General features: G+C 36.1%; 1 protein-coding gene across 1 annotated transcript in view; it reads right to left on the reverse strand.

The window, feature by feature from the left end:
- Positions 1-11,126: 11,126 nt before the first annotated feature.
- Positions 11,127-15,436, reverse strand: part of LOC121426862 (polypeptide N-acetylgalactosaminyltransferase 1-like) — a 28,356-nt gene continuing 24,046 nt past the window's right edge. Inside the window, exons 9-12 of the mRNA XM_041623267.1 lie at positions 14,394-14,619; positions 12,839-12,928; positions 11,945-12,073; positions 11,127-11,361 (exon numbers count right to left, since the gene is read on the reverse strand). Of these exons, the coding sequence (XP_041479201.1) occupies positions 11,212-11,361; positions 11,945-12,073; positions 12,839-12,928; positions 14,394-14,619 (595 nt within the window). The 3' untranslated portion in view covers positions 11,127-11,211. The remainder of the gene's footprint in view (positions 11,362-11,944; positions 12,074-12,838; positions 12,929-14,393; positions 14,620-15,436) is intronic.

Raw genomic sequence — 15,436 nt, forward strand, 5'->3', positions numbered from 1 at the left:
TCGAGTGACACACTCCATTCTGCATTTTATTTCATTTTTTTATTAGGGGGGGGGGGGGTATTGCCAAGGCTACATACTCCCACACTGTGTGTTTTCTTGTTGTAGAACCGCACTGATCAAACGTTAATTTAATGGCAATGTAAGTTCGTACGCAGCAAAAACTGTGGTGTTAACCGGTGTACGTAGAGGACCACACCAGTTATTTTACACAGGTGTTAAATTGGTGGTCTTAGTTTTACACCTATAGGTGTTATAACAACACCTATGGTTGTTACATTTCACTCTTTGATGTTATGTTCAATCTCTAGGGTGTTATTTTAACACCTCAGGGTGTGGTGCTCTATTAACACCAATTGGTGTCAGTTTTAACATCACAGTTTTTACAATGTAGGCCTATGTCTATAGGACTAGGACCTACCTACTAGAGATAGTAACTGTTGTAGGCCTACCCTCCCCTTCGCCGTTAACACTACGACATTGTCATGAATATGCCCCCCTCCCCTTCACCTAAACTCTTTCACGCTATCAAGAGTTCCGGAATGACCAGATAAAAGAAGCTAAAGACGACACATCTTGGGGGAACATAGCGAACAAGAAGAAATGCTGACCTGTCACCTTGATGTTTGAAGTCAGTATTCTGGATAAAATGCGATAATTGCATATTTTGTAGTTGATTGTTTATTTCGTTTTTCTAGAGCCTAGTGTTGACCATAGACCTACTGTACTAAGGCCAATGAGCAAAGTTCATTTTGTACAAAGACACAATGCAAATAACCCAATATAGACATGATTTTCTTAAACTTTCAACCTTCTTCATAAATGTTAAAAAAAATTCACAGATAATCTCACCGTTTTTCCAAAGTCCCCCAATTTCTCTTCTTCATGTTCTTTGTTGAAAATAATAAATCACTGTCAATGAAACAATTCGAAAGTATAGTAATAAATGTATCGACGATTTCCAGACGACATTCATGGGCCACTCTTCAACTTCCGAACGACATTCGAGCACGCCAAAACCAATGTGAATTTGCACACCTGTCTCGTCGCCTATACCTATACATATAGCTCATCGGGTAAAATGAAAGAAAAAAGAGTGAAGTTTGAACTCTGCGATTATTTATGAAGGGCAGAAGTGTAATGACTTTTGTTGGTGATTTGGATTGTCTGTTGAAAGATAATGGATTCGTGTTCGAGTTATGATGACTGCGAAGGATTATAAAGAGAATATAGTTCTTGTCTTGTGTCTGGAAGTAGAGTTATGGAGTTAACGAGCACCGATTATCGGGGCTATTTATCGCGAAGGTGCCCGAAGGGGAAAAATTAATGTCCCATTCAGTGCTCCGAGAACAGGTATGATCATGATTATGATTTCTGTATTGTGCAGGATGAAGATCGATCAGGGTTTGGGTGTTTATTGGTTGAGGAAAAGATACAAATAAAAAGATAAACAGGGAGAGAGGGAGAGAGAGAACGTGGATAGAAGAGAGAGCGGGGGGCGAAAGACAAAAAAAGAAAGAGAGAAAAAATTGGGAAGGGATGGGGATAGAAAGACAGAGAAAAATTAAAAAGGGATAGGGAGGATAGAAAGAAAAGGATTGACCTAGATATAGATGGCAGAAATAAAGACAGAAATAGGGGATTGGGAAGATATAATTAACCGTGAGGGAAGATGGATATCAATACTGAAAGACCGGTCAGCATGGTCAGAGAGAGAGAAAAATAGAGAGAGACAGAGGGAGGGGGGGGGGAGATAGCTAATCAAATGTAAAGAAAATGAGAGAAAGAGATACAAGTGGGGTGCATTTTCAGGAACGTGTATGGTGGATTTTAAGGGTGAGCTGTACTTTATATCACTGCATTATGCCAGTATGAACGGAAATCATAAAAAAATATCTTGCTGTTTTTACAACAAATGTTTTTATTTGCTCTTTTTAACCAGAATTCTATGAACTAAAGGTATTTCAATTTCGTGCACAGTGTTCATCTGGAATAAGTCCCGGACCGTTTGATAAATCTTTTCACATCATTGCGCATAATTTTTGCATAAACTTTCACGATATTCATTTTCACCCACCATATATTAAAGTATCACTGTTTGGATTTGGTAAATAACCTGAATTTCTTTTTCATTTTACGTTTTAACAATCCTATCAAGGTTTCGGTTGGTATGAAATGGTATGAAATAAAACATGTTTAAGTATAATTGGCCTACATGAAAGTATTTACAGGGACATTTATTTCGATTGGATGTCTATGTTTTATCACCTTAAATGTTGCTTCATATAATATGTATATAGTTATACATGTATAATAAATTCAGGTAACATCGGGTACGACTCCGAATCGCTTAAAGGGATGCCCCATGGTGAAGATATTTGTATCTCAATAAATAGAGCAAAACTCACAGAACAAAATGCTGAAACTGATTGAAAATAATGAAGCTATTGAATTTTAAAGATTTGCATTATTCCGTTGAAACAGATCTATGTCGTCATGTCGTCAACTGTTTCAACTGTTTCACCGGAATAATGCAAATATTTCAGAAATTTAATAACTTTGTTATTTGTTATCCGGTTTTGATCAAATTTTCAGCATTTTGCTATGTGAATTTTACTCTATTTATTGAGATATAAATATTTTAGCCCGGAGCATCCATTTAAGCTTCAGTATTATCATGTTTCACACAAAAACGACCCCTGCGTCCTGTTTTAAATCCAAACAAAAACGTTACGGTTTAATGGTTAAACACCTCTTCCTCAACAGCGTCTAAATATTTTGACACCTACGGTGGTGTTAAGTGCTCTTACTGGATTTTGATCTGCGGTCCTTAAAATTCCCTATTCATGCTATTGTAAACTAGTTAGAAAACAACTTATTTCTGCATGAACAAGCTCTTTTAGGGGACATGCCCTTTTATATTTGTCAAAATTTGTCAGTTTCTGTGAGTCTCTGATTCACGTAATTCAAATAATCCGATTTATGAAATAACCACAACATTTGAGTAACACGAACAGACAGGTGTGTAGATCGTGTTTTCATAGTATTAAACTGAAGATACAAACCCGTCCCCCTTTATAAAGTGCTGGTCGAAAGTTCCAAAGTTCTCGCTGTTAAAAATTCTTAAAGGACAAGCCCACCCCATCAAAAAGTTGATTTGAATATAAAGAGAAAAACCAACAAGTATAACACTGAAACTTTCATCAAAATCGGATGTAAAATAAAAAAGTTATGACATTTTAAAATTTTGCTTAATTTTACAAAACAGTTATATTCACATCCTGGTCAGTATGCAAATGAGGAGACCGATGACGTCATCCACTCACTATTTCTTTTGTATTTTATTATATGAAAAAATCTATTTTTCTCTTCATTGTCAAGTGAAACAACATTTGATTCCTCCCAAAACATGTGAAATTAGCATTGTTTTATACTATATGATTCAGTCAAGTTGGTCCTAGTATTTTCAAATCTGTAAAAAATGAAATATTGTATAATTCAAACAATAAAAAAACAAAAAGAAATAGTGAGTGAAGGACATCACCTATATACTGTCTCATTTGCATGTCGCTGAGTTGTGCATATAACTGTTTTGTGAAAAATAAGCGAAACTTTAAAATATCATAGCTTTCTTATTTTACATCAAATTTTGATGAAATTTTCAGCGTAATGCTAGTTTGATTTTTCTCAATTTATTCAAATCAAAATTTCTGGGGTGGACTTGACCTTTAAGAAGTATCTTCTCGTTATAACGACACTTATTACTGAATAAAAGATTTGCCAACCAGTACCACAAGGGTCATGATGTTGGCTAGCGTACATCGGTCATTTTACTCCGGTGTTAATTTTTAGTGTAATTTTTACACCCTAGGGTGTGGTCCCGAAGGGACACCGATTGCTGTCAGTTTTCACGCCAGAGTTTTTACATTACGATAATTGAGTTAGTATTTCCGTGGTAAGACCATATTTCATTCAATGATAATACTAACAACAGCTAATTTGAAATTTCAAGCGGTATATACATATAGGCCTATAATAAAGCTATAGAAAAGCTGTAGAAAGCCAAAGAAGCTATGAAAAATCTCCCAACCATGGCGTAATTTTCTTCAGCAAGAAATTGATCCACAATGTGCTGCACTCAACCCAGGTGAGGTAAATGGGTACCTGGCAGGAATTTATTCCTTGAAACACAGATCGCGTAACAGCTGCACTGCTAAAGCCAGGGTAATTATGCTGCATATATACTGTAGAGCGCTTAGAGACTTCTGACAGAGTAAGTATTAAGCGCTATATAAACAAGTATAATTAATTATTATTAAAGAAGCTAATTATTAACAACAATTCTAACTTTGAAATGTCAATAATATGCTTACAAGTGGAGAGATAAACGATTAATGCCTTCATATAAACGTATCTTTACAATGGTCAGTTGTTGATATATGAAGGAAGGTTAATGTGAGTTCAAATATCTATATAATGGAAAAATCCGTCCGTTTTGCAGAAGAAAGCAGTATAAAAGATACAAATAAAATCATCTGCAGTTACCGTAATTATAACCACAAAAATTGAGATTAACCTAGATTGTCAAAATGTTCGTGATAATTTGAATGAGATTTCTATCCATTTATAGTTTGAAAAAAATCTCACTCGAGCGAAACAAAAGTTGTTTTGACCTGCTGGTGACAATATGCAATCCAATTTCATATCAGAGTGATTTCATTGTAATGTCGACAAAATCTGGGACAAAAACAGACTACAAAGTTCATTTTCCCTTTATCACCTCAACACACCCTCTCCCTTCTCTTTCTTTCTCTTCCTTTCCTTTATCTCCTTTTCTCTCCCTCTCCTCTCCCTCATCCATACCCCCTCTTAATCATGTTTATTATTTTCATTTACTGATCCCGTCAGGAGATGCCTACATAATAAATGCCGGTATAATTTTTAATTGAGTCAGTCGGGGATACCCTTTTTGAAATGTCAGATGTATATCATATCCACTATGGTAGTAAAGATTCGACCCTCTTAATATCATTGTTGTTTTTCATGATTTTTTTAAAAAGTGCCATGTTAACAAACGCCGACAAAAGATATGCATATACCCAAAGCTTTAGAGGGCGCCTCGATAGTTTTGGGTACTGCCACCATTGGAGATGCCGTGTCAGAGTGGTCTAAGGATCCTGACTGTACATGGAAAGTCCGGGGTTCGATCCACGGCAGTGGCACCTACACAGCAAAAACTGTGGTGTTAATCGGTGTACATAGAGGACCGGTGTTAAATTGGTGGTGTTAGTTTTACACATATAGGTGTTATTACAACACCTTTTGTTGTTACATTCACACTCTTTAGTGTTATGTTTAATCTCTAGGGTGTAATTTTAACACCTCAGGGTGTGGTCCTCTATTAACACCAATTAGTGTCAGGTTTAACACCGCAGTTTTTACAGTGTATATGCCCGTGTTATGAGAAAGGCATTTAAGGACGTTCCATAATTATGTTCTACTTCGTAGTCTTCTTTGTTCATATCAATTTTATTCTCATCTTTTTCCTTTCTCTCCCTCTTCTTTCCAACCCCCTCTCTTAAATATCTGCCTGTCTGTCTCTCACTCCCTGTATCTCGTGACTTTTTGTTTACTCTTATTCTGGGATTGCCCTCGATAAGCGTCTTTGGCTTTTAGGCGATTCCTCCATATTCAGGTTACATAATATGTTCTAATTCTTTGATTCTTTGTATTTTTGTAGCTTTTGATCTCTTGAGGTCAAAATATGAAAAATTCGTTTGAATGCGCATTTCTTCAGAACTTCCAATTCGGTGAAATTTGAAGCTTGATAGCCAAAAACCAAGCACATGAAAGCATATTTAATTTTGGCATATTTGGAATAGTTAGGTGCTTAAAGGTCAAGTCCACGTCAGAAAAATGTTGATTTGAATCAATAGAGAAAAATCAGACAAGCACAACGCTGAAAATGTCATCAAAATCGGATGTAAAATCAGAAAGTTATGACATTTCAAAGTTTCGCTCATTTTCAACAAAATAGTTATATGAACGAGCCAGTTACATCCAAATGAGAGAGTGGATGATGTCACTCACTCACTATTTCTTTTGTTTTTATTGTTTGAATCATACAATATTTCAATTTTACGAATTTGACGATTAGGACCTCCTTGACTGAAGCACAAAATGTTAAAATAATGGAATTCCACGTTGTTAGGGAGGAATAAAACTTCATTTCACTTGACAATGACGAGAAAATATAAAGATTTCATATAATAAAAAAAGAATTAGTGAGTGATGTCATCAACTCTCTTATTTGGATGTAACTGGCTCGTTCATTTAACTATTTTGTTGAAAATAAGCGAAACTTTAAAATGCCATAACCTTTTTTTATTTTACATCCGATTTTGATGAAATTTTCAGTGTTATGCTTGTTGATTTTTTCTCTTTTTATTCAAATCAAGTTTCTGTTTGGGTGGACTTGTCCTTTAAGTAACTATGTACAAAATTTGGTGAAAATAACATGGATTTAATTTGTAATGTGGAACGTCGTTAATTGACAATGCGCTTTTATTCTGCATTCAAATAGTAAAAAAATTATATACGCACTCTTGGTAACTAGGTGTGCACTTGTTAAAAAAACATTATCACGTGATCCCATATTATAGACCTAGTCTCTCCCTACCCAATATGCTGCCCCACCACTTCTCTCTTTCTCACTCTTGTCTTTCTGCCTCTCTCCCCCTCATCTTCACCCACAAACACCCACACTCTCTCACACACGCTAACACATCCTCACTTTCGTTTTAAAGGGTAATTTATAAAATAAAAAATACGATAGAAGACACACAAATCGATATATTTTTTCTTTTTTATTATGCTGAATGACAGTACTTTTTGACACACAAGACATCAAATCTTAGGCTTGTTCAAGGTGCATTTTAGTGTCTTTATACAATCTAAAGGCCTCGTCCCACCAATTCCGGTTCAGGTAAACCGAGTCCACATCCGTTACTCTCAGAGCCCGAAAAACAATGATCCCAAACTTGTTTTGCCTTTACCAGCCAAAGTTTAACATGATACATGATTGGTTCCGTCGGGAAGTCTCTTTTCAACTTTAAATAAACCATAATATTATAACTCGGACTTGGAACCGAACCGTTTTAAACCGGTCAGGGATCTGGACCGTATTTAGCGTTGCCAGGGCTAATTAGTCTATATATCTTTCTACATACATGATCTAACTAAAGCTAAGTCATCCTATACCATTAAACTTCCTTCTATCGGCCTACAAATAATGAATAAATGGGGAAATAAGCATTGGAGAAATAACTGCATGATAATATCCAATTTGAAATATGCAGATAAATTATTAGAGCATCAATGTCTTTTCGAATGTATGAAACAATATTTGTTATCAACAAAGTAAATTCATACAATCACGTCGTTAACATTGAACTTATTATTTCAGATATTTCGATGTTCATGTATTTCAATTCAAACATACCTCGATGTCCCTTTGATTTCGTTCATGAATTAAAAAAAAATGAGATGAAGTGCGGTCGGGTCCTCCAAAAAGCAGTATTTAATATAATAACGGGGTTTATTCTGGTAGTCGACCTTTTATAAGTTGAAATACGCCGCATCCGATCCGGATCGGATCCGCATCCAAACATAATTTTGGCAAAGTCGCTCTTATATTCACCCTCAACTGTTTACATTTGAAAATTATTTTTGCTCTGTCTTAATAGAGTGAAAAACATAAATCTTCTTGGAAGTGACAAATCGAGAGAAGAAAAAATGATAATCGTTAGGTTTCTTTTTGTTTATCGCCATAAACACCGATGGGCTTCGTGTTATGGAAGACAAAATAAGACAAGCAAACAGAAAATGAATTATAATGGAATGAGCAGAAACAATGAACGACAATTCAAATCTGGTCCTGGATAGGAATGATGGGGAATTAAAGTGATAGAGGAATAGAACGCTATAAAATAGGATTCAATGAAATAAAACGTATCAACCAAACCAATTCCAAATGGACTCCCATGCATGTGACAATGATACTTTTATTTTTTCCATCTTTTGCATTTTCATGACATTATTCAGACAAAATATCGTTTGTTCGGTGAAGAGAACAGCTAGTGCAAAATAAAACTCGTATACATCAGGGTGTTCTTTAAGATATAAAATCTCTTAAGTGATTTTGCTCGAAAAGCCATATCTGCCCCCTCATTTTTTTTTTTTGGGGGGGGGGCTCATTACACCACTAACATATAGGCAATGTATACCCACAGAGAGCAAGACCTCTGAAAGATCGCTGTAAGACCAAGAAACTTGCTTTATCTTTCAAGAGTCCTGCAATTAACTTTCAAAGATCTCTAAAGTCTTTCACGATTCCTGATTGATCTTTTAGTGGTCTTCGTGGTCTCCATGATCTCCTAAACTTTTTGAAACAATTCATGACAGTCTTTCAGCGGTCTTTCAGGAAAATGATCTTTTGATGAGTCTTTAGCAGTCTTTCAGCGTTGTCTTGATAAACTTTAAAAGTTCTTATTAGTTTTTTCATGATCTTTCGGCAGCCTCTGAAATTTTTTGTGGATATAATTTAAAGACCTATGAGAGATCATTAAAAAATCATTAAAAGATCACTGACCAGTAAAAGTCCATGGAAAGAATTTGATTGTTCCAGAAATGTTCTCTGAAAGACCATTGAAAGATCCTTATAGGACAAGTCTAAGACAAGAAGTTTCAGTCTATTGGAGTTCTTTGAGGGGTCTTTCGGAGCCATTCCACAGATGACAAATTTCAGTCATCTTGGAGACTGCTTTAAGACCTTGCTAATTTTGCTCCTTCAAATGTCTCCTTTCTGTGGAATGGGGGCCTAACTCATATTATTATTTGGTGGGGGTGGGTGTTAGGGCATATAGAACTAGCTTAGGCATGTTAGGCTGTAAAGATCAACCCAATCATAATCATATTTTATCATAAAAATGTGGGGTTTTTTAAGTATTCTGGCAAGAATGCAATGATTGCGGTAAATGATTTACAAGCACAGCTTTAGAGTTGACCTATTCATTTCCAAAAGTGTTTTAAGCTACAGCATTTTATAACCCATCTGATTTTCAAACAATTATAATTCTCATAAAATTATGGTTATATATATTGCAGGTTTGTGTCATTCTTCGATTGTTTATTCTAATGGCATTTCAATAGATAATATACCGTTTCGTTGAAAATGAGGGAAAAATAAAACTAAATCTACAAAAAAGGTTCAAAATATAAATTCAAATTCAGTATTATCATCATCGTTATCAAAATATTTACAAAGATATTTCATCATGATACATAACCATGTTTACACAAAGTACTGATCATATTTCCTTCAAAATAGCAGTTCCTCATTAAAATTGCACTTAATTCAGACATAAATATTAGTCAAACACATCTATAAATTATAACTGTTTTCAACAAAACACGCGTAACTGCGTATAATAACAGGATTGTTAAAGATATATACAAATTATAAACGGACAAAAATGACTGCATTTTCTAAATAACTGCATGATTACTCAGTTAACCATTTCTGTAAACAATACGATGTTCTGTTAATAGCTCGCATAGTCTAGATTAATAACACCACTCTGTTGGGAGAATAAGTTCGTAACTTTGTCTGTGTAACAAAGTCTTGGGGAGCGTTTCATCAATATTTTCATCCAACAAGTAGTCAGATTTGATATCTTTCCATGATTTTGATTGGCTGAGAGGCATTTTTCTTATGGTAACTGTCGGATAAAATGGGACTTGTCGGATAAAACGTGAAATGCCCCCAGGTCAAATTAGTGATTATCTATAACAGCTCTATGAAATAAATGTTCACTTACATTGTAAAAACTTAGGTGCCAAAACTGACGCCAATTGGTGTACCCATGGACCTATTACGGTCCATGGTGTACCTAATAGACCACACCCAGAGTTTTTTAAATGGCACCGGAGAGGTTGAACATAACACCAAAGAGTGTAAAAATTAGGGTGTTGTAATAAACCCATAGGTGTTTCATTAACACCAAAAGTGACTAGTGTGGTCTCCTGTACACCAAATTACTGAATCTGAATCTGCCTTGATATTAATTTCAAAACTATATTTCTACTGCAAGCTTTTTCTTTTAGGAATGTATCTATAGATTAAAACGTCAGCAAATTGGTAAATAACAAGTAATCATAATAACATTTTTAACTGTCAATATATATTAAAATTGCACATGAAAAAATTGTGGTCTAATCATATTTGTTCGCAAATTTATTTTTGCAGACATTAAGATATCTACATATTTTACTATGATGTATATTTCTTACAGAATATTTTTCTTACTTTAATTGTATTGGTTCGATTAACAAAAAAACTCTCAGACTTCATATTTTTTAAAGTGATGATCAAAACACATAATGTAGAATGTAGAAACACGGTTGCCTACATAAGACCTTTCATCGTTAGGACTTTCAAAACACAAAAATTATGAAGAGCTTGAAAGGCAATCTTCTAAAAGCATGAAAATGCGATTCTGAAGAACCTTCAAGGTCGCTAAAAATCGCTTTTAAGAACGCACCCGACTAACATCTCAATCATTGTTTTTTGTGACGTCATCATCGCAGCCTGCTTTCGGACCGGACATAATCAGGTCAATCAACTCTTTTTCCCTGGTCAAGTTTATCTGTATTTTCGGGTCAACCTGCTCCGCGCTGAAGAAAATAACTTGCACGCTCTCCCGTAGTTTTTTTTCGTGATTAATTTGCTTTACCAGATTCTAGCTTACACCAAAAAAAAAAACAACAACCTCAAACCGACCAATGGTATGTCACTTATATTTGTGGGCGCGTCGTGGTCTAGTGGTTCTGACTCTCGCCTTTCAAACAGAGGGTCGTGGGTTCGAATCCTAACCACGGCGTGTTTTCCTTCCGCAAGAAATTTATCCACACTGTGCTGCACTCGACCCAGGTGAGGTGAATGGGTACCCGGCAGGATTAATTCCTTGCATGCACTGAGCGCCGGTGATAAAGCCGGGGTGATAAAGCCGGGGTAATAATAGCAGCGCTTTGTATCTGTAGGCAAGAAGTGCTTTATAAATACAGCTATTATTATTATTATCAATATGATTACATCTTTGGTCGGACTGGGATACGGTTTTTAAAAAATCGAGTGAACACTTCCCCAGCGGACCCTCAAGGAAGCGCGTGCCCTTTTCTGTTGTAGTACCGTGAAAAGCTCCATTTCTGTGCCAAGGTCCCTGTACAATGGTTGAACACAGCCATGGTATGATCCGTGCTAACGTCAAGGCACTTCCCAGTACCAGAGTCTTGTATGGTTCCTCCCTGCAATGAAGAAAGAGAGAGAAGGGGTTAATGGCAGGGATGTAGTCCCGGGGCCGGCCTCGAGACAGCATTTTGCCGGCCTTGGCCTCGGCCCGAGACAGGAGCTAGAGGAAAGTACCGGCCTTTTACCCTAAATGGTAAAAATAAGATTGAGAAAGATAAAAAGGGAGTATGATATACTTTTATTACACTGTACACACTGTGTTTTTAAAACTGAACCCAGTTGGGACATGTCTAAGAACACCTAGATCGAATAATCAGTCTATTTCGGTCAGGATAAACTTTGCTGACGGCATCCCCTTCCTCTCTCCAGGAGGAGAACTGTTATAAATTTAGAAGAAAAAAAATGGAAAAAAATCCTCCGGAACAACCCATTTTTGCAGATAGAACACCATATCCTGAAGTGTTACAAACCCACCCTAGAGATTGAACATGACATCAAAAAGTGGAAGAGTGTAAAAGTATATCCTCAGGTGGATTTTCCTCAAACCTTCACCTATTTTTATCTAAATGATCAATTTTTATTAGAACCAAACTATAATCAAGGCGAACTTTCACTCTATAAAAGCCCGTGTCCACCTACCTTAGTATGTACAAGGTGAAGAGAACTCGTCTTCTGGCAATTGGCCATCCGGACCCGACCGGGAAATGGAGTCTTGGTCAGACATTGACCTTTATGTTCCAAAGCATCGTCCCACGTTAAAGTGAAATGCTGTATAATAAAAGCCAAAACAAACAAAAACAAAATACATGAATATTGTCGCAAATGCAATCGCTAGAGGCCCTATAGCATTTGATACATTACACTTGATCATCGCGTATGTACTTTTCGTATTTAAATAAATGGATTATTATTGTCATTATCATCTAAAACAAAAAATATTCCCTTATCATTGGTTTGAAGTTATTCCGAGTATTAATAAATGTAGGCCTGTAATCTCGTTGAGTTAGACCGCTTAAACGCCATTTTCAGACATTGATTATAAGTAAAGAGACGTAACTCTGTCAGTTGTCATTTCTTTATTTATCAAAGCATTTCAGAATCCCATTCCGAATTAAAATAAAGTGAGTTTCGGGCTTCCGTTAATTTTCAGTAAGTTACCTGGTCGTTTTCCTCTCTGTGGCATCGAAAAATCCAACAGTCCCCTTCCTACTCAAACGAAACAGTTATACATACATCATCTCTCATTTTCACGACATCAAAACATTTTAGCATGTTTAAAATGCGATCTCCTTAATATAGTCACTGGTGGATCCAGGCCGGCTGTGCCCCCCCCCCCCTCGAGAAGCAAAATTCAAATTTGTAATGTAAAATGCCATCAAAACGGAAGTGTTGCCCCCCCCCCCTTGAAAGTGAAGACCCTTTTTTTTTGCTTGTCAAATTTTTTCTTCGAAAAAATGTGCCCACCCCCCCTTTGGAAAATCCAAAATCCTGGATCCGCCCCTGAATATAGTGACTTATTTTTCAGTAACTTACCTGGTTATTTCCTTCTCCATGACAAGGAAACATTCCCAGAACCCCCTTTCCCATGGAATCAAGGCACATCAAGGTTAAAGCATTCTTGACCTTGATAAAAAAAGAAGAAACCGAATAGTACTAGTGCTAGCAGGGCACTGTCTTACAAAGAGTTACAATTGATCCGATCAACCGTAACTATGGAAAGTCACCGAGTCACGACATCAACGTATAAACTGCATGTTTGTTTTTTTCAAAATAATTTCTAGATAATTGTGCTGCATATTCACACATTCATCAATTTCTTAAAAATTGGGTGTGCTTCTCTTTGTATAGGACATGGTGCAAACTTCCAGAGAAAAACAAATTATGACATTGATGAATTTCCATACAGTTGAGGTTGATAAGATCAATCGTGACTCTTTGTAAGACAAGGCCCAGAGTTCGATGTAATATGATGAATCTGCCTGTACGTCGAATACCTTGGACCACGTGAATATGTTAGATTATTGGAAAAGTAGACTAAAAAGGTGTAAACAAATAACTTTCAGTCATAAAACTAAAATAGGAAATTACGGCTTTTGGGGAAATTTTGAAACAACAAAAATAGGAAATCGCCTAATTTTTTTGATATCTTGGAAAGAAAACAGAATAGGAAATGGCGCCTATTTCCAGATAATTATGTTGGAAAAATGGAACTGGCGCCTTTTTTTGTAATAATTATGTTGGAAAACAAAAAGAAAGAAGGAAATGACGTCTATGATTGCTTGGGAATTTCGGAAACAACTGAAACAAGAAAAAAAACACCTATTTTTGGATATGCTGGAAAAACAACCAAAAAATAAAAAATGGCGCCTACTTTGGGATTAATGTTGAAAATCAATCCCTAAAAAGAGAAAATTTCGCCTATTTCATGTTATTTGTGGGAGGTTGAAAATCAACCAAAAAAATAGGAAATGGAGCCTAATTTTGTGATATGTTTGAAAACGGCCCATAGGGAATGGCGCATGATTTTCGATTTGTTGGAAAACTAAAATTGGTAATGGCGCCTATTTTTTGATATGTTAGAAAACAACCCAAAATAGGAAATGGCGCATAATTTTCTGATATCATGCTGAAAACAACCAAAAGATGGTGCCAGACTTGGGTTTGTTTTGAAAACAATCAGGACTTGAATTTGAGCCGGCTATTTTCGATATGATGGAAAACAACAGAAAAATAGGAAATGACACCTTATTTTGGATAACTTGGAAAACAACCACTAAAATGGCGTGTAATATTCATCGTCGGCCTTATGCCAAAAGGGCCTTAACTGCTTTTGGCCATTCCGAGATAATGGCGTTTATAAAGGTTTTGGCCTCTCTAATAATCAAAAGTTTGTGGTCGTTTTTTTGCTTTTGAAGCCAATTTCGATAAACGTGTTAAGTTATTAAGTTTTACATGAAATGTGTTAAATTTATTATAAAATATTCAGAACCCCTAAAATCGGGTTAAGGCCCTTTTGGCATAAGGCCGACGTATGTCAGAAAACACCCACAATAGGAAATGGCGATTAATTTTAAAGATTATCACTTACCTCTCCTCTTGCACGCACGTTTGTATCCGGGATTCTTAAGGCGGGAAAAACGTTGTCCAGGTACCACTTGAAGTCGTGGCATTGGAGGTCTTTGCGTAGCGTTATTCGATCGGACACATCGCCGTACTCCTGTCCGATCAGCTCAGGTCTGTTGGAGTAGAAGATCTGCTTATACGGCTCGTCCACCCACACTTCCACCAGGCGCATGGTGTTACGCTTGTATGTTCTGGCGTTAATATACATCAAGAGAAAAAATACATAAACGCCTATTTATTTTGAAGACACTATTCATTTGAAAGTCATGGGGGTATATAGGCATTCTACACCGTACTGCTGAAACACCGAAATCTATACGTATATCAGCGGCGTATATCTGGTATCCTCCCAAACTTGTGTTATGCTTGTATGTTCTGGTGTTAATAGGTCCATGGTATACCTCAGGAGAAAAAAAATAAGCACCGATGGATTTATTCTGATAACACCATTCAGTTCAGAGTCTATGATAGGCATTTTACGCTTCTGAAACAGCGGTGTTATAGGTAAGTGGAGTATGAGAAAAATATATTGAGGGGGCCCGATGACGTTTGTGGGATATTTTTCGAATTAAAAAAATGAAAATCTTATTTTGTAAGAGATTCAAGATTTTGACATTATATTAAACAAATAAAATCCCGTTTCAACCCCTTTCGTTTAGTTTCCTATATTTCTACTTTTCACCTAGGCTTATTGTGGCACAGTTTGATGTTGTGTTGATTGTGTCCAAACCTCGTGTTAAGGAAGTAATCCAACACTGAATAAAGATATAACACTTCACCGACTGGTGCAATTCCTAACACCTAACTTTCCTGTGTATAGTAATGCTACTATTATTTACCTTTTTAGCATAATTATTATTAAATTGGCATTATAATTATGCTAAAAAGGTAAATGAAAACACCAAGGGTCATTCAGATTACAATACTGATTTATTTTTTTCTTCGGATTCAATTTGATGTAGCTATATGAACAGTGATGTGTCCGAGACCATTCTGTCCGAGTCCATT

Source organism: Lytechinus variegatus, chromosome 13, assembly GCF_018143015.1.
Source record: "Lytechinus variegatus isolate NC3 chromosome 13, Lvar_3.0, whole genome shotgun sequence".
In the NCBI taxonomy this organism is placed as follows: Eukaryota; Metazoa; Echinodermata; class Echinoidea; order Temnopleuroida; family Toxopneustidae; genus Lytechinus; species Lytechinus variegatus.